The 20,638-nt window shown below is 39.8% G+C and overlaps 2 protein-coding genes across 2 annotated transcripts; both read left to right on the forward strand.

The window, feature by feature from the left end:
* Window positions 1–1,105: 1,105 nt before the first annotated feature.
* On the forward strand, window positions 1,106–20,638 carry LOC137427461 (uncharacterized). The gene is made up of 4 exons (XM_078777181.1): window positions 1,106–1,280; window positions 6,555–6,614; window positions 9,321–9,464; window positions 19,737–20,638. Exons 1-4 carry the CDS (start codon window positions 1,151–1,153, stop codon window positions 19,907–19,909), a joined length of 507 nt encoding a protein of 168 aa, XP_078633307.1. The 5' UTR covers window positions 1,106–1,150; the 3' UTR covers window positions 19,910–20,638.
* On the forward strand, window positions 10,378–15,498 carry LOC144891963 (uncharacterized). Its single transcript, XM_078777074.1, has 2 exons — window positions 10,378–11,392; window positions 15,422–15,498. Exons 1-2 carry the CDS (start codon window positions 10,426–10,428, stop codon window positions 15,496–15,498), a joined length of 1,044 nt encoding a protein of 347 aa, XP_078633200.1. The 5' UTR covers window positions 10,378–10,425.

The raw sequence follows: 20,638 nt of genomic DNA on the forward strand, positions 1-20,638 counted from the left end.
TGTGGAAACTACTGCTGTTTGACACTGTTTATGAACCTGACAACTGAGATTATGATCACTGATGTGTTTTGATTTCTGCGACACAAAAACGGGATCAACATTTTAAGGATATAACATTCCGTGGAAGATGGTTGAAAATGGTTTGAATTCATCGTGATTTTTGTTTTGTAAAAATCTGTTTTTCGCATTTTGATAATTGTGTCCATAAACGTCTTGCTCCAGTTTTCTGCCTCATTTCCCTTTTTCTATGACTATTCGACAAAGTTCCCATCTGCAGGTGTCCTGTGAGTGTCCCCGTCCTGGGCTTCTCGATGTGCGTCAGTGTGAAAAAAGCCACTGAAAGTCAGAAAAAGAAAGAAAGGAAAGAGTCAGACAGAACATAAGGAAAAGAAAGAAAGTCGGAAAGGTGAAGAAGAAGTATCAGATAATTTTTTCTACAAAAGAGAAAAAACACAATTTCTTCATCCAGACGAAAATTCACGGACCGGTGTTTGTCACACGACTTCTCCGACAGTTCTCACCCGAGATTGCATCCAAACTTGGGAGGGGAGTGTGGGTGCTTTGCCAATTCTCTATGCAAATGTGTATCGTACAGCGCCGACTCCAGGTGGGAGAGGGTATTACAAGTCTACACCCTTTACAGTTTACAGGGCAGTATTCCTGTTCCCACGTTTTCTCGTCCTCATCCACTCCAATGGCCTTTCTTTGTCTATTTCCAGTCTGTCCAATTCTTTTTATTCCTCTCTGCTCTTTCCTCACTCTCCCAGTTGTTCGTGGATATCTCGGGTATTTTCCCTGAACAAGCAGCTTGCTATCCCTTACCAAGCCATCCGTTCCGCATCAACCTCTTTCCGAGACACTGACTGACGGAACAAGCCGATGTTTCGTGTTAAGTTTCCAAAATGATCTTTATTATGATTTCTAGTTCGGTAAAATAACCAAGGATCGCTTTTAAAAGTTCTAATAACAAACGGTCCTTGTTTGGTTCGATCCAGAGTTTCATATATTTTATCATTTTTAACCGAGTTTTGGATTTGTGACGAATCTGCGGCTTGGAATTGATGAATCAACTATTTTCAGAGATCGATTGAGAACACGGACTTCGTGTCACACTGTACCTCATGTACTGTATTACACTGTACCACACGTAATGTGCAAGATGAAGGGAGATGTGTCCATGGTGGAGCACAGAACGAATCCCCCGGGATGGAGGAGCGGCTCAGATGGAGGAAACGGGGTCAGTCCGGGATGTTCTCCCGGGGATGAGGAGTCTGGACCCGGTACGTACTGTTCGTTCCCGTGCGACGTCCGTGCTGTGCTATTTAAATAGATAATTTATATGCAGAATCACATCATGCACGGATCTGGTTCCCCCAAACAATATCGTGTCGATCTCATCGGGTCCCCTCGGACAATATCGTGTCGATCTCCTGAGCCGGTGAATCGATCCCGTTCGTTGTAATCGGACCTCGAACGGACATTTTGATTCCTGAGAGCAGATTCGTTCATGGAGGATTTTGAGGAGAAGTTCGGGATCGTTTCCTCTTCTTCTCTCGGAATCGACAAAACTGTCTTTGTTATCATCACTTATGACAGGTGACCCTCCCCTCACTTCCAGGTTTCATCATTACCCATGTTGTACTTCACTAACATAACATAATATAACATCCAATCTGTGACGATCACTGACGATGTAAAACGCGCGAAAAGGAATATTTTGTCACACGTTGTTGTTGTTGTTGTTGTTGTTGTTGTTGTTGTTTGTGTTCTCCTTCCATGCACATTTATTGAAACTATTAACAAATATTACCACAGAAAATTTCCACCTCTTTCGAGAACGTTTACCTTTGCTAGAATAAACGACGTTTACCTTTGGTGGAATAAACAACGTTTACCTTTGGAAGAATAAACAATGTTTACCTTTGATAGAATAAACAACGTTTACCTTTGGGAGAATAAACAACGTTTACCTTTTGGAGAAAAAAACAACGTTTACCTTTGGTAGAATAAACAACGTTTACCTTTGATAGAATAAACAACGTTTACCTTTGGTAGAATAAACAACGTTTACCTTTGGGAGAATAACCAACGTTTCCCTTTGGTAGAATAAACAATGTTTACCTTTGGTAGAATAAACAACCTTTACCTTTGGGAGAATAAACAACGTTTACCTTTGATAGAATAAACAACGTTTACCTTTGATAGAATAACCAACGTTTACCTTTGGTAGAACAACCAACGTTTACCTTTCGTAGAATAAACAATGTTTATCTTTGATAGAATAAACAACGTTTTCCTTTGGTCGCATAAACAACGTTTACCTTTGGTAGAATAAACAACGTTTACCTTTGGTAGAATAAACAACGTTTACCTTTGGTAGAATAAACAACGTTTACCTTTGATAGAATAAACAACGTTTACCTTTGGTAGAATAACCAACGTTTACCTTTAGTGGAATAAACAACGTTTACCTTTGGTAGAATAAACAACGTTTACCTTTAGTAGAATAAACAACGTTTACCTTTGGTAGAATAAACAACGTTTACCTTTGGTAGAATAACCAACGTTTACCTTTGGTAGAATAACCAACGTTTACCTTTGGTAGAATAAACAACGTTTACCTTTGATAAAATAAACAACGTTTACCTTTGGTAGAATAAACAACGTTTACCTTTGATAGAATAAACAACGTTTACCTTTGGTAGAATAACCAACGTTTACCTTTGGTAGAAAAACCAACGTTTACCTTTGGTAGTATAAACAACGTTTTCCTTTGGTAGAATAAACAACGTTTACCTTTGATAGAATAAACAACGTTTTCCTTTGGTAGAATAAACAACGTTTACCTTTGGTAGAATAACCAACGTTTACCTTTGGTAGAATAAACAACGTTTACCTTTGGAAGAATAAACAACGTTTACCTTTAGTCGAATAAACAACGTTTACCTTTAGTCGAATAAACAACGTTTACCTTTGGTAGAATAAACAACGTTTACCTTTGGTAGAATAAACAACGTTTACCTTTGATAGAATAAACAACGTTTACCTTTGGTAGAATAAACAACGTTTAGTCGTTTACCTTTGGTAGAATAACCACCGTTTACCTTTGGTAGAATAAACAACGTTTACCTTTGGTAGAATAAACAACGTTTACCTTTGATAAAATAAACAACGTTTACCTTTGGTAGAATAAACAACGTTTACCTTTGGTAGAATAAACAACGTTTACCTTTGATAGAATAAACAACGTTTACCTTTGATAGAATAACCAACGTTTACCTTTGGTAGAACAACCAACGTTTACCTTTCGTAGAATAAACAATGTTTATCTTTGATAGAATAAACAACGTTTACCTTTGGTAGAATAAACAACGTTTACCTTTGGTAGAATAAACAACGTTTACCTTTGGTAGAATAAACAACGTTTACCTTTGATAGAATAAACAACGTTTACCTTTGGTAGAATAACCAACATTTACCTTTGGTAGAATAAACAACGTTTACCTTTGGTAGAATAAACAACGTTTACCTTTGATAAAATAAACAACGTTTACCTTTGGTAGAATAAACAACGTTTACCTTTGGTAGAATAAACAACGTTTACCTTTGATAGAATAAACAACGTTTTCCTTTGGTAGCATAAACAACGTTTACCTTTGGTAGAATAAACAACGTTTACCTTTGGTAGAATAAACAACGTTTACCTTTGGTAGAATAACCAACGTTTACCTTTGGTAGAATAAACAACGTTTACCTTTGATAAAATAAACAACGTTTACCTTTGGTAGAATAAACAACGTTTACCTTTGATAGAATAAACAACGTTTACCTTTGGTAGAATAACCAACGTTTACCTTTGGTAGAATAACCAACGTTTACCTTTGGTAGAATAAACAACGTTTTCCTTTGGTAGAATAAACAACGTTTACCTTTGGTAGAATAAACAACGTTTACCTTTGGTAGAATAACTAACGTTTACCTTTGGTAGAATAAACAACATTTACCTTTGGTAGAATAAACAACGTTTACCTTTGGAAGAATAAACAACGTTTACCTTTGATAGAATAAACAACGTTTTCCTTTGGTAGAATAAACAACGTTTTCCTTTGGTAGAATAAACAACGTTTACCTTTGGTAGAATAAACAACATTTACCTTTGGTAGAATAAACAACGTTTACCTTTGGAAGAATAAACAACGTTTACCTTTAGTCGAATAAACAACGTTTACCTTTAGTCGAATAAACAACGTTTACCTTTGGAAGAATAAACAACGTTTACCTTTGGTAGAATAAACGACGTTTACCTTTGATAGAATAAACAACGTTTACCTTTGGTAGAATAAACAACGTTTACCTTTGGTAGAATAAACAACGTTTACCTTTGGTAGAATAAACAACCTTTACCTTTGGTAGAATAAACAACGTTTACCTTTGGCAGAATAAACAACGTTTACCTTTGATCGAATAAACAACGTTTACCTTTGGTAGAATAAACAACGTTTACCTTTGGTAGAATAAACAACGTTTACCTTTGGTAGAATAAACAACGTTTACTTTTGGTAGAATAAACAACCTTTACCTTTGGTAGAATAAACAACGTTTACCTTTGATAGAATAAACAACGTTTACCTTTGGTAGAATAAACAACGTTTACCTTTGGTAGAATAAACAACGTTTACCTTTGGTAGAATAAACAACATTTACCTTTGGTAGAATAAACAACGTTTACCTTTGGAAGAAAAACAACGTTTACCTTTAGTCGAATAAACAACGTTTACCTTTAGTCGAATAAACAACGTTTACCTTTGGTAGAATAAACAACGTTTACCTTTGATAGAATAAACAACGTTTACCTTTGGTAGAATAAACAACGTTTACCTTTGGTAGAATAAACAACGTTTACCTTTGGTAGAATAAACAACGTTTATCTTTGGTAGAATAAACAACCTTTACCTTTGGTAGAATAAACAACGTTTACCTTTGGTAGAATAAACAACGTTTACCTTTGATCGAATAAACAACGTTTACCTTTGGTAGAATAAACAACGTTTACCTTTGGTAGAATAAACAACGTTTACCTTTGGTAGAATAAACAACGTTTACCTTTGGTAGAATAAACAACCTTTACCTTTGGTAGAATAAACAACCTTTACCTTTGGTAGAATAAACAACGTTTACCTTTGGTAGAATAAACAACCTTTACCTTTGGTAGAATAAACAACGTTTACCTTTGGTAGAATAAACAACGTTTACCTTTGGTAGAATAACCAACGTTTACCTTTGGTAGAATAACCAACGTTTACCTTTGGTAGAATAACCAACGTTTACCTTTGGTAGAATAAACAACGTTTACCTTTTGTCGAATAAACAACGTTTACCTTTGGTAGAATAAACAACGTTTACCTTTTGTGGAATAACCAACGTTTACCTTTGGTAGAATAAACAACGTTTACCTTTGGTAGAATAAACAACGTTTTGCTATCGAATCTCCACGTGAAGAAATCAACATCCCTTCTTCTTTTTTTTCAAAATCGGTATTTTTTAAATTAAATTAATTATCTTTCAGGCAGACCCTTTTTTTACCTGAACCTGCAACTCCGAAATTCTTGTCTGAAACTACGCACAGGATTTGATGAAAAACGACCACAACCTTCATCACCTGTGATCTTATAAAGTGTGTTTGGAGGGAGTGTGGCGGGAGTCCGGAGGGAGTGTGGCGGGAGTCCGGAGGGAGTGTGGCGGAGGTCCGGAGGGAGTGTGGCGGGAGTCCGGAGGGAGTGTGGCGGGAGTCCGGAGGGAGTGTGGCGGGAGTCCGGAGGGCGTGTGGCGGGAGTCCGGAGGGCGTGTGGCGGGAGTCCGGAGGGCGTGTGGCGGGAGTCCGGAGGGCGTGTGGCGGGAGTCCGGAGGGCGTGTGGCGGGAGTCCGGAGGGCGTGTGGCGGGAGTCCGGAGGGCGTGTGGCGGGAGTCCGGAGGGCGTGTGGCGGGAGTCCGGAGGGCGTGTGGCGGGAGTCCGGAGGGCGTGTGGCGGGAGTCCGGAGGGCGTGTGGCGGGAGTCCGGAGGGCGTGTGGCGGGAGTCCGGAGGGCGTGTGGCGGGAGTCCGGAGGGCGTGTGGCGGGAGTCCGGAGGGCGTGTGGCGGGAGTCCGGAGGGCGTGTGGCGGGAGTCCGGAGGGCGTGTGGCGGGAGTCCGGAGGGCGTGTGGCGGGAGTCCGGAGGGCGTGTGGCGGGAGTCCGGAGGGCGTGTGGCGGGAGTCCGGAGGGCGTGTGGCGGGAGTCCGGAGGAAGTCTGTTGGGAGTGTGGGAGGAGTCTGGAGGGCAAGGCAATGCCGGGTACCTTTGTTAGTTTGTCAATATTGACCAAGAGAGATTGTTGGGTTTGTTTCCTTCATTTTATGAAAGTAAAAACTCTTTGTTGTTTTACTTTTCCAAGTCGTTTCAAAAACATATTTTTCATGGGATTGAAAAGTTCACTTTTTCTGAATATTTCTTGTGATGACGATTTTCTTTAGAAATGCTCCTTAAACTTGAGTTTGAATGTGATGGTTTTATTTTCAGATTTTATTGTGAAGGTGAAGGTGGAGACCGAGTTCATTGATGAGTTCTCGTTTATCAAAGGTTTGACCCACAATGTTCCTGTTATTTAAACACCAACAATGTTCCTGTTACATAACGAGTTTATGTGAGTCGAGTTGTGCTCTCCAAGATGGCCACACGGCGGCTGCACTTCACTTGGGTTACAATCATTCTATGTTTTCTCAGTTAAGCGGTTTCAACACGGAAAATTGTGGTCACGTGATCCGTCTGCACCATCTTGTTCCAATTTACCGTGAACAACAATATTCATCCCCTGCATTATTTGTACAACGGACAACGCTGTATACTTCTTGAGAATTATATGGTTGTATTGTGTCAAAATAACGGCATATTTAATGACAATAGAAAAGAATAATTGCATATGCTTATGTGTTACATATATGTTTTCCGCACATGTGAAGGATTACATGCACACGCATGTTTTCAGTGGCACAGTACTTGTGTTAAAATAAAGTAAGAGTTGGAAAGAAATGTCCCCTTCACTTGTGGCTCATATACATTTTGATGTGGCCTTCTTTTATTCCTTCTTTATTCTTTCGCAATTTCTTCTTTCTCATTTTAAACCAAGAGAGGTGAGTTATCACCAGCATCCTGCTCAAATGAACAATTCCTGCCCTGACTAACTGCTTGGAATGCAATGCAACCACCTTTTCCCTTCCTCTTCCGGCCCAATATCACCCTTGGCAAGCAGCCTCGGACCTGGCTTCAGGCAGAGCACACAATCAATCAATCGATATTCCCAAGCTATTTCTCTTTTTTTTCACTCACAATTGTTATCTATATATATAAAACAGTGTGTGTGTGTGTGTGTGTGTGTGTGTGTGTGTGTGTGTAATGTTACCGATAGACTCCTAAACGGAGAGGCTTACGTGCTTGATATTTGACATAGACATGGCCATTGAGCGTGGGACGAACATGGCCGAACTCAAAATATTTGACGATCCATATTTTTTATTCATATTTACCTCAGCGCATTTCAGCGCACGGAATCAACGGAATCAGAGCAGGTGGGCGCTGATTCGCTCAGAGCGATCACGTGATAACGCTATGAACGCTATGACGCTATGACGCTATGAACGATATGACGCTATGAAAAAAAAAATCGCTATGACGCTATGAAACGCTATGACTGCGATGACGCTATGAAAAAAAAAATCGCTATGACGCTATGAAACGCTATGACCGCTATGACGCTATGAAAAAATAAATCGCTATGACGCTGTGAAACGCGATGACGCTATGAACGATATGACGCTATGAACGATATGACGCTATGAACGCTATGACGCTATGACACTATGAAAAAAAAATCGCTCTGACGTTATGAAACACTATGACGCTATGAACGCTATGACGCTATGAAAAAAAAAATCGCTTGCTTTGCTAAGGGGCTCGCTCCCCACCTAACCCCCCCCCCCCGTACCCCTCCCCTCCCCCTCCCCTCCCCCGCCCGGCAATGCCGGGTACTTCTGCTAGTCTTTTCTATTCTGTAGTCTTTTTGGTGTGACTCAATTTCTGTTTTACACTTCTTTCAAATTTCTGCATTCAGTCACTACCTGTGTATCTCTTCCACGAACACACTCTGCACACCTCACATCAGGCACACATCAGTGACGAGTTGGAAGAATGACAAGAAAGCATTTAGGAATATAATCTCCGTCTTGTGTGGTATAAAAGGAACACATTGCGCTTCAAGCACAATGAGCGCAGGTTCCATACGCTGTGCTCGATGGAAACAAAATAGCGTCAAAATCCAGGTTGTCGCAACCTTCTTATTCAGGAACTCCACATACATATCCGCCCCATCAGCAAAATCAACTGAAACAAGTATTAAAACAAGGCGGCTTTTGTTTTGATGTTTAACCAATGACCACCATATAAATCTCCATATTATCATGGATAACATACACACCATCAATATTTACCCAAATCTTCTCATGGATAAATTGATGAGGTGGTTGGAGGAAGTTTAGGGAGTTGTTTCCTCGACGATTGATATCAAGGGGGATCTTTCTCCAACTCAAGGGGGACCTCTTAACTGCTTGCATTCGTAGTGCAATGTTATACGGCAGTGAAACCTGGGCGATCAAAAAGGAGGATGAACGGAGGTGTGAATGAAATGAAATGAGATTAGTGAGATGGACATGTAATGTGACACTGAAGCATAAGAAACCAAATGTGGAATTAATAAATCGGTTAGGTATAGTGAGCATTCGTGAGGTGATGCATCGGGGTAGGTTGAGGTGGTTCAGACACATGGAAAGGATGGGGGAGGGCAGCTGTGTGAAGAGGTGTATAAATATGAATGTGAATGGAAGGAGAACTAGAGCCGTCCGAGGAAAACATGGGATGAGTTGCTGAGAGATGATAGGGGTATTTGGGGTCTTTAAAGGCTGAGGTGGGAATGAAAATACCCTGAGTACAATCCCCAAGTCGAACTTTGTCTGTGTCCCAAATCCTGTGGTGTTGGCCAAGCTGTCTTTGCAAAAAAACCGTGAACAAAAAGATACATAGATATCCGATGAATTTTATTTATTTGATTTTCACTCCTTTTTCATTTGTCAATGTTAAATTGAGATGTCTTTTTGAGACGTTTATTTTTGTGACATTTATTTCTTGGGATTTGACCAAATTGTCTTTCAAAATCCTTCGTTTTTATTTATTTCATTGGATTCAATCATTTATCCTTTTTGTTTGTGTAATATAATGATGTCACATGATTTACAGATGAAGCTCCTCTGGTCAAGATGGAAACCTTCCAAAGTAACTCTCTTCAGACCTCCCAGGATGCTTTGAGCAATGTGGATGTAAAGCAGGAATCATGTGATTCTCCTCCCGCGGAGCCGAGCAAAGCTGAGCAGCTACTCAAAGGTAAGCCGAATTACGGAGAGCTCGCATCACACTTTCTTTACTTATTTTGTTTATTTTCCAGAATAAATTACTTATTTGCAATCCTTGGAGAATTGTAGATGCGTTCAAAGTGTTTCCCCACTTAATCTGTTTTTATGTCGAGACAGGGATATTGCTTCAATTTGAAATCCCCCAGAGACCTTTGTGCACTTTACACAAGAAGCTAAAGTTTGAAAGTCTTTCCTCCTCCAATTCACATTGGCGGAAATAAATTGTGAATAACAAACCAATTGAGATTACTGGGACTTGACAAGATTACTGGGACTTCTTCATCGTGTGCGATCGAGCAGGGTCTTTGTACATAAGTCAGTCAGTGAGTGAGTGAGTGAGTAAGTCTGCAAACACTTCAGTCATTGTCGCTTGAACCAAACACACGATGTTGATGAAACTTGGCCACAAGCTTCATATTTGATGCTGAACGAGGGTATATTGACCACAACAAAATCTGGGCTCATTAAAGTGGTCTACGGGGGGTAGGTGGGTAGGGTTGATTCCCCCCACCCCCCACCCCCGCAAGATAGGTTTTGCTCTTTTCTCTGAAACTGCACACACAATTTCGATGAAACTTGCCCACAACCTTAATCGCCCGTGATGTACCAAAGTTTGTTCACGGCATTAAAAATATCAGGGTTGAGGGAGTTTGTGGGGGGTTGAAGTGACTGTTGCTCCTGATCCAGGTGAGCTTCAGGAGTCGTGGTCCTATTTTTCAATCCTTGATATGGAGCTTTTCCATTGAGCGAAGTGCAGAAATATGTCAAATGTTTAATCTAATCTGAGAGAAATACTTGTCAATTCTGCAATATTTTAATGTTTTGGTGAATTTTGAATGCTTTTTTGATTTGTCTTTCCAGTGAAACAAATGGAACTGGTTTCTTGTTCCTACTGTTCCCAGTTTTTCTGCTCAGAAGTTTTAAATCGTCAGATGACACACACTGATTCTCAAAAAAAAGATGCATTTCACAGTGTGTCTTCCATCCGCAGTTGTAAAAGCTGTACAGACTCTCTCAAGAATATCCAAGGAATTCAGAGACCATTCAAGTGTTCTATTTGCAATAAGGATTTTGCTTCTTCATCGTATTTGCATAAACATCGAAAAATACACACAGGAGAGAAGCCCTACAAGTGTTCTGTTTGCAAGAAGGCTTTTGCTTCTTCATCGTATTTGCATGAACATCAAAATATGCACACGGGAGAGAAGCCCAACAAGTGTTCTGTTTGCAATAAGGTTTTTGCTTCTTCATCGTATTTTTATCAACATCGAAAAATACACACGGGAGAGAAGCCCAACAGGTGTTCTGTATGCAATAAGGTTTTTGCTTCTTCATCACATTTGTGTCGACATCAGAAAATACACACAGGAGAGAAGCCCTACAAGTGTTCTGTTTGCAAAAAGGATTTTGCTTCTTCATCGTATTTGCATGAACATCAAAAAATACACACTGGAGAGAAAACCTACAAGTGTTCTGTTTGCAAGAAGGATTTTGCTTCTTCATGGTATTTGCATCGACATCAAAAAATACACACAGGAGAGAAGCCCTACAAGTGTTCTGTTTGCAAAAAGGATTTTGCTTCTTCATCGTATTTGCATGAACATCAAAAAATACACACTGGAGAGAAAACCTACAAGTGTTCTGTTTGCAATAAGGATTTTGCTTCTTCATCGTATTTGCATAAACATCGAAAAATACACACAGGAGAGAAGCCCTACAGGTGTTCTGTTTGCAATAAGGATTTTGCTTCTTCATCACATTTGTGTCGACATCAGAAAATACACACGGGAGAGAAGCCGTACAAGTGTTCTGTTTGCAAAAAGGATTTTGCTTGTTCATCAAATTTTCATCGACATAAAAATATACACACAGGAGAGAAGCCCAACAAGTGTTCCGTGTGTCTTAAGACATTTGTTTTGAGAGCAGCATTAATAGATCATCAAAAAATACACACAGGAGAGAAGCCCTTCAAGTGTTCTGTTTGCAATAACGATTTTGCTTCTTCATCAAATTTTCATCGACATAAAAAAACACACACAGGAGAGAAGCCCTACAGGTGTTCTGTTTGCAATAAGGATTTTGCTTCTTCATCGTATTTGCATCAACATCGAAAAATACACACAGGAGAGAAGCCCAACAAGTGTTCTGTTTGCAAGAAGGCTTTTGTTCGTTCCTCAGCAATGAAAAGACATGAAAGAATTCACGCAAGAGAGAATATATCAACCTCACTGTGAGACTGGTTTTTACACTGAAGCGCAAACCTGAAGCAATAACGCCTGGCTCCAAAACTATGACAAAACTGAAGATGAACAGAATCTACTCTTCATGGATGGTGTGTGGTGAGAAGACTGCTAGTTCCAGATAAACACCATAAATTACCATTCATTTACTGGATCCCAAAAATGCACAAACACCCTTGCAAGATGAGGTTCATCATCGCATGTAGAGAATGTAGTTTGAAACCTTTGTCGGGCAGTATTACAGCGGCAATGAAACTAATCTATAAATGCTTAAAAAACTACCATGAAAAAGTGAAGTTTTATTCTGGTATTAAGAAATTCTGGATCATTGACAATTCCAAACCGGTAATCGACAGTGTCCACAACATTAATAACAAGGGTAAAGCAAAATGTCTTTCAACCTTTGATTTTTCCACATTGTACACAAACATTCCACATGACAAGCTGGTAACCGCATTGGACAGAGCAATAGATAAAGCATTTGTGGGAGGTAATAGAGTATACATTAATGTATATCAAAACAGAGCACACTGGTCTGTAAAGGATAATCAATATTCATGTAGTTTTTCAAAAAGTAAACTCAAAGAAAGTATTCGATTTCTGCTAAACAACAGTTTCTTTACATTTGGCAACAAGATACTCCAGCAGACAGTGGGCATACCCATGGGTTCAGATCCGGCCCCTTTCTTTGCAAATTTGTTTCTGCACATGTACGAGTTTGATTGGGTCCAGAACATGTGCAGGAATAAATTAACAACTGCACGAAGATGCAGAAACATCTTCAGATTCATTGATGATTTGTTGGCAATTAATGATGGATTTATATTTGAGCAGCTTCATGATGATATATATCCAAAAGAACTTGAATTAAAAAAGGAAAACCAAACTTCCACTTCAGTTTCCTTTTTAGAATTACAAATTGACATCCATAATAATAAATTTCACACCAAATTATTTGATAAACGAGATGCATTTCCATTCCACATTGTCTGAATGCCTTTCTTCGACAGCAACATTCCCAAAAAGCTATTTTATGGTACGGTTGCAGGTGAAATAATTAGGACTGTGAGAGCAACCACACACAGCTCTGAACTGGTCAATAAATTACAACAACTAGTCAGACGTATGTTAGCGCAGGGAGCTTCGGTTGGTCGATTAAAACAAGTTTTCTTTAAAATCACAAAACGACACCAAATCGAATTAGTGAAATACAATACGAATAGTAAAAATATTATTCATGAGATCTTTATGTAAATACAGTACAATATCTATCTATAATTCCAGTAATCTCTGTGTGTATGTATGTATGTATGTATGTATGTATGTATGTATGTATGTATGTCTGTGACCGCTGTTTCTCGACAACCACGGGTCCGATATACTTTAAACTTGCCAGGTATATTGCTGGGGACCCGAGGATGTGCCTTTTCAAGGTTTCATATTAATCGGAGAAGTAGTTACCGAGCTATGTCCAAAAAACGATTCAACCAATCAGAGAGCAGCGAGCTATCACGTGTGCCGAACGTGGCGAACAGACTCTGCCTCGGACGGCACATTTGAGAGCGTATTCATTTATTTCACGTTGGCAAACTATGTTGCCGCTATGTTGGCGTTAAACTATGTTTTAAAACTAATTAAAACTAATTTGCGATTCTTTCGCTTTCCTGCGCGTTTGTGCATGCTATGGCGATTTCTTTACCAAACTCCGCAAGCCGTTCGCTTTGGACCAAACCATTTCATGTAAATAGAGGGGGGGGGGGTTGTCACCGTACTCGCAAGCCGTTCGCTTTGTACCAAACCATTTCATGTAAATAGAGGGGGGGGATATAATTTTAGATATAGATATAGTACGGGCATGCCCTAGTAACAATTAAATATACTACAAATCAATGTTGCTAAGAATCGGTGGTTGCTAGGATACGGCAGCATGCCAAAAACCGTTATAAATGACAGTTTGAACATTCTAAGTGTACAATATAATATTATATTACAGTACAATATAATACAAGTACAGTGCAATATAATATTATTCATGAGATCTTTATGTAAATACAGTACAATATAATAATTAAATATACTACAAATTAATGTTGCTAGGAATCAGTGGTTGCTAGGATACGGCAGCATGCCAAAAATCGTTATAAATGACAGTTTGAACATTCGAAATAGAGTTTGATCGAGAGGTAGGTGGTGTGGTCATGCTGTTTGGTCGATTGATGTGTTTAAGGGTAAGATGTGAATGATTTAATGATATTATCATATTATAGAGTGTGTAAGGAAAGTTATAAATATATGATAACACATTAAATCCTATTGCAAGTAAAGTTGGGATAAGTGAGGTTGCATTGATGGGTTGACTGACTGCCTGGACGCAACTGATGTTGTGAACCCACTGATTAACCATCAATTGATGTGGATCCATGATCGAGGTTGTGGATCCGCCGTTTGGAGAGGTCCTGGGCTGAAAGGATTGAAACCTCGAGGAAGAACGGTGCCCAGCTGATGATCCATGCAGTCGGGAAACTAGTCAGTTGCTTACGGGTTAAGGTTCTTGCTTTAGGTGGAGAAACTGTGTTTGAGGTTTACAATTTAAATAAAGTTGAATATGGGATGTTGTAAAATTAACATCATTTACAACAATCCTTTAAATTATTTAAGTTTAGGAACAACCGATACTGTACAATTAATTAAGTGTGTGTGTGTGTGTGTGTGTGTGTGTGTGTGTGTGTGTGTGTGTGTGTGTGTGTGTGTGTGTGTGTGTGTGTGTGTGTGTGTGTGTGTATTGTTTTTTGTAGTGTTCTACTGGACCTTTCTGATGTAGAATGTGATGTACCAAAATGATCATTATGATTTAATGAGTTGATTCGTCCCATTAACTGCAAATAATTCAGAGCAATTCCCATGTTTCTAAGTGCACTCCACGTTAAAGTAGTTAAAGCAGTTTTATAAGTCCTTCCATGCCATGGCATTCCACTTCGAAAATAAATCGCAACTACAATGATAACATTGGAAGAAAGTACGTATGAATTAATACTGGACTCCCAATGTGGAATGTGCTTTACCAAAATGATCATCATGATTTTGGGTTGATTAGGCGAATTAACTACAAATAACGGGGATGAATTCCCATGTTTCTAAACGCGTGCGATGTGAAGGTGTATAGAGCAGTTGAATAGGTCCTTCCAGGGCATGGCATTCTTATTACAAAATAAATGCCAAAAAAAACAATAATAACAGTTGTATCATTTGGCAATAATAATAACTTTCTCTTATCTTCCATCTCTTATATAAAACACCATCTCTTATCTTCCCCCATCCAAAACCTTGATCTTTTCTACCCCCGTTAATTCACCCCAGATCAACTTTACTGAAATACCGACTTCTTTCCTGGAAGTCCGAGCTGTGTCCATGTGTTTTTTTACCTCTCCCACCTCCCCACCCCCCTTCCCACGCCTCCTCCCCCCAAGCCCTTTCACCCCCACCGATCTCCCGATATCCCTGCTCTCAAATGTACTTGTGCTCTTCCCCCTCTCGCCCCATGTTGTCTCCCGCTCCCTTTATTTTGTCTTGTGTGTCCGTTTGTTTTTTTGTCATTAATGTTAGCCCTTGCACGAGCCTCGATCTTGTATACAAAAAAAAAAAAAAAAACATAATCCCCACCCCCTTGCACTCTCCGTCCTGACCAAAGTACATCTGGGCTTCGTGAAGGACAAGCTAATGCTCAAGCAGCACAGTCAGCAGGTACGCTACAAGGATGAACATTGAACAATGAAGATTGAACAATGAGAATTTGATCCAATGTGCCAATGGGCACACTTGTGGATTTAAACGAAGCAAGCTGATCCACAGAGGAGACCATCCTCTATTGTGAAGTATATTCCACCCATGATGGGTTGGGGATACGCAGAAAAAGACAACGTTTCCATGAGAATCTAAAGAGTCAAGAAGTACACGACATGGCCAAAAGTATGCTGACACCCTTTCTAATAAGTCGATTCGGCTGTTTCCGCCACACCCATTGCTGACAGGTATATATAATCAAGCACACAGCCACGCAATCTCCATAGACAAACATTGTTAGTCGAATGGGCCATACTGAAGAGCTCAGTGACTTTCAACGTGGCACCGTCATAGGATGCCACCTTTCCAACAAGTCAGTTCGTCAATTTCTGCCCTGCTAGAGCTGCCCCAGTCAAATGTAAGTGCTGTTATTGTGAAGAGGAAACATCTCGGAGCAGCAACAGCTCAGCTGTGAAGTGGTAGGCAACACAAGCTGACAGAATGGGGGCGCCGAGTGCTGAAGCGCGTAAAAATCGTCTCCTCGGTTGCAACACTCACTAACGAGTTCCAAACTGCCTCTGGAAGCAACGTCAGCACAACAACTGTTTGTTGGGAGCTTCATGAAGTGGGTTTCCATGACCGAGCAGCCGCACACAAGCCTAAGATCACCATGTGCAATGCCAAGCTTCGGCTCGAGTGGTGTAAAGCTCGCCGCCATTGGACTCTAGAGCAGTGGAAACGCGTTCTCTGGAGTGATGAATCATGCTTAACCACTTGGCAGTCCGACGGATGAATCTGGGTTTGGCAGATGCCTGGAGAACGCTACCTGCCTGAATGCACAGTGCCAACTGTGAAGTTTTGTGGAGCAGGAATAATGGTCTGGGGTTGTTTTTCATGGTTCGTGCTAGGCCCCTTAGTTCCAGTGAAGGGAAATCTTAACGCTGCAGCATACACTGATATTGTAGACGATTATGTGCTTCCAACTTTGTGGCAACAGTTTGGGGAAGGCCCTTTCCTGTTTCAGCATGACAATGGCCCAGTGCACAAAGCGAGGTCCATACAGAAATGGTTTGTCAAGATTGGTGTCGAAGAACTTGACTGGCCTGCACAGATACCTGACCTCAACCCCATCGAACATCTTTGGGATGAATTGGAACGCCGACTGTGAGCCAGGCCAAATCGCCCAACATTAGTGCCCGACCTCACTAATGCTCTTGTGGCTGAATGGAAGCAAGTCCCCGCAGCAATGTTCCAACATCGAGTGGAAAGCCTTCCCAGAAGAATGGAGGCTGTTATGGCAGCAAAGGGGGGACCAACTCCATATTAATGCCCATGATTTTGGAATGAGATGTTCGACGAGCACATACGTATGTGATGTTCGGGTGTACACATACTTTTTACCCTGTAGTGTATCATCAAAAGATGATAAAGCTTCACTTAAAAAGATTATTGCAGTCACAAAAACCCATAAATGCCAATTCAACATCAGAATAAAGTAAATAACTGATGAAATCAGACAACAAACAACTGAAGACCAAAGAAAAATGACCCATAAACATAATTGTACTTCAACACGCAACTTGGTAATCTGTATGTCTGTCTGACCGCTATACATTCGGCGGTTACTTTTACAATCCCAACCAAATGTGATCAGGGGACAAAGCGCCACGTGATGGAGCACCTTCATTTTATCCCTTCCCGATGGGGATTTTCCACTTTGGGCGAAATCCATGTTGAGGTGATTAAATAGCTTACTGTGGTGTTTTCCCAAAGTTGCTTTTATGCACCCTTGACCTTTCACCTTTTGATCAAAAAAACAAAAAACAATCAGCTTTTAGCTTTTGATTGGAGAACCAGTTATGTGACCCAACACGCAAATGCTTTAAATTTCAGGTCAATCGGACAAAAATTAGTATTTTTATGCAACCTTGACTTTTTGATTTAAAAAAAAAAAAAATCGGCTTCTAGCGTTTAATTGGTGAACAATATCAGTGATGCAAAATGCGATTTCTTAAAATTTCATGTCAATTGCATGAAAATTGACAATTTTGTGTGATTTTGACCCTTTGACCAAACGATTAATTATCTTCTCCATATTCTCATAATAAAGCTTTGTTGAAAATTTGATGACAAAACTCAAATGGCAAATTTAAATTTCAGGTAAATTGCATGAAAAATGACTATTTTAAGTAATGCTGGCTTTTGACCCTTTTACTAAACTATTAATTTGTCTTCATGTTCAAATAATGAAGTTTTGTTGAAAATTTGATGAAAATAGCTGAGATGGTAAAAAAAAAAAAAGACTGCCAGACACAAACCACACACACGTCTTGTTTTGTTCATTTTTATTCCTGACAATTCTATCACGCACATTCTCACACACACACACACACACACACACACACACACACACACACACACACACACACACACACACACACACACACACACACACACGGCATGGGTTAAGATAACGGAGGCCATGAATAGAAGAAATCCTACCACGGTAAGGAGTGACGAGGACTACCAGAAAAAATGGCAGAACATGTGCTCAGTTATGAAGGATGAATACCGCACGTACAGAAAAGAACTTGTACAGAAAAGAACTTGTACAGAAAAGAACTTGTACAGAAAAGAACTTGCCAAAACCTTAAGTTCCCTTGGCAATGCGTGGTTTCGCAATGTCAATGGATCAAGATTATCACCAATAACATCAATAACATCCAAAATCGTTTGCCGGTCAAGGCGGTATCGTTGGTGAAGTTTGACATCATCGTACTCATCTGGCGATGAAGTCGGTCACGAAATACTCGTTCTCGACGAATTGCACGCCGTCGAACCAGCCGTTCTTGTGCTATCAGAAGCAATGCAGCCAATTCCTCTTCGCTGTCTGGTCGAAAGTGGACAGAATATACAGTGTGTGGCCAACTTACGTTCACTTAAGACCCCTGGAGGTCTCTCAAATATAAGCATGGAGTTCAGTGTAATACATTAGGTGAGCAGCATATTGAATACCACTTGTTCGTAAAACCTAAGTTAGGAGGTACTTAAGTGTTGTACTTAGACTTAAGTACGTTTATGAATACGGGCCCAGGCTCATATATGCTGCCTCCTTGTACTTCCTGCATTGCTCATTGTTTATGGTGTGCTGGAAGGCCTACGGACTCGACTAGCATGTCCAACTGGCCTTAGGCGTGGATCAAAGTTGTTGAACATTTCCATCACATTTTTGCATTTAAATTAATCATAAGTTGATATTTCCACTTGAATGTGCAGTCTGCTGGAGTTAGATCTACTGCAATCAATATTGTATATTCCAAGGTGTTAAAAAGTCCATCACACAAACACACTTTGAACTTTGCACAGCAATGGACTAGCACAAGAAAATTCGCATTTTTAATAAAATTCCGAATTATAAAATTGCATTTTAGTCTAATGTGCATTTTGAATCTGAAAAATGCCAAGTGATCACCTGGACCAAATTATTTCAGAACCACCATCCTCAATGATTGGCTATTAATTTCTCCCGAGCCCTACATACATATATGTTATATAAAGAGTATATTTATTTGTTATACAGACATTTAATTGAAAGCAAATTATTCGTTCGGTTTTGTCACTCTAATTGCGAATGTAATAGTCAAAGCCGATAAAGAAACTCACGACTCGTGCAGGCAGGTTGCCAAAGGAAACCTGCACACGAGTTTGCCTGCAGCTGAGAAAGATTTATGACGTTTCTGAACTCCCAGTTACTAAAGAGAATAGTTATAACTGGTAGCTTGTATAGAACACGATTTAAACAGAACTACATATATTAATGAAGCTCAATCAAGCAGTTGAGGCTCAAGAAAATCACTCGGTTCACAAATTAAGTACGCAAATAATTAATTTTTCACTTCCACACACCTCTACCTATCCACTTGTCTGGGAAAGCTTCCTTCAAGAACTATCGCACATTTCAAGCATCATGGCAGGGAGCACCGTCTTGCTGGTAAAAGATGATATGTGAAAGATTCAATCTCCGTAGTTGAGTAACAAAGGTATTCTGCAACATCACAAAGTAACTTTCACCATTGACCATTGCTCCTTCAAAAATGATTGTGAAACTTTTCCTTTCAGAGCGGTGTGTACCACCAACCAGCCATTATTAAGTTGTTTTCCGCAGTAACAAAAGTGATTTTCTATGGTGCGACTGACACGTCTCCATCTTTCCCTTCATGCAGGACTACCCAACAATTGGATTAGTGTTCATCTTGATTTTGGCGGGATTTTATTTCTTCTTCTACTACATCTTCTCCACCTCCGTCGTGTTGAAACCTTTGGGAAGATGATCTTTGAAGCATATACTCACCAGCTTGTGTTGGAAGAAGCTTTTCACTTATTGTTTGTACCCTGAGGCATAACTTTACCATTGGGTCAGAAATTTTAAATACAATATAGTGATTGTAAAATAGTGTCATTCACTCATGACTGGTTAGATACATTTACCTGTGAAAAATAACTAAATAAATCAGGAATGCACCTCAGAATAGGTCGCACCTCACTCAGGTCATAGATTGTCCTTCTGGATATGTTGTGACTTTGTCCAATGCTGAGTGCACAAATTGATATTGGAGGAACATTCAAGGTGTATATTTGTGTTCTACCATTGCTTTTGCTAAGTCAGTCGCCTTTTTGTGCTCACACATGTCGGGAGGCAAATGTTTGGTACTTCTCTTCAATGTACCCCTTATTTTGCGGATATGCCACTCTTTCACCTCCAGCGCAAATGTACCACTGCAGTACAGCAGCATCTTTGGAGGAAAATTTTATTATAAAAAAATGTATCGTTTTTTTTCTTTGCGATATTGTATCGTAGTACTTGTGATATTTGCATCTCTGCCACCTCTGACCCCACTCATTTGCAAGATTATATAGTCTCTCGAGATTGATATTGCATTGTTTAATTTAAAGTACCAAGGAGATGTTACACGAATGCTGTTCAACCTGACATCTTCAAAAAGGAAAGCTCATGTTCTACTTATTGGACCACTGGATGACCATTTTGTTATTGATGCAAGCAAGATATTCACAAACGGTCAGGAATAAGAATTGTGAGCATTAAATCTTTCCTTGATTCCTTGAA

Source organism: Myxine glutinosa, chromosome 5 (assembly GCF_964187855.1).
Source record: "Myxine glutinosa chromosome 5, kmMyxGlut1.1, whole genome shotgun sequence".
Classification (NCBI taxonomy): domain Eukaryota; kingdom Metazoa; phylum Chordata; class Myxini; order Myxiniformes; family Myxinidae; genus Myxine; species Myxine glutinosa.

Excerpts from the sequence above, each read along its gene's own strand:
- LOC137427461 (XM_078777181.1), top strand. The coding sequence starts at position 1,151 with ATGTGCAAGATGAAGGGAGATGTGTCCATGGTGGAGCACAGAACGAAT. Across the intron at positions 1,281-6,554 it reads GGATGAGGAGTCTGGACCCG|ATTTTATTGTGAAGGTGAAG; the intron begins GTACGTACTGTT and ends TTTTATTTTCAG. Across the intron at positions 9,465-19,736 it reads AGCTGAGCAGCTACTCAAAG|GACTACCCAACAATTGGATT; the intron begins GTAAGCCGAATT and ends CCCTTCATGCAG.
- LOC144891963 (XM_078777074.1), top strand. The coding sequence starts at position 10,426 with ATGACACACACTGATTCTCAAAAAAAAGATGCATTTCACAGTGTGTCT. Across the intron at positions 11,393-15,421 it reads GCCCAACAAGTGTTCCGTGT|TACATCTGGGCTTCGTGAAG; the intron begins GTCTTAAGACAT and ends TCCTGACCAAAG.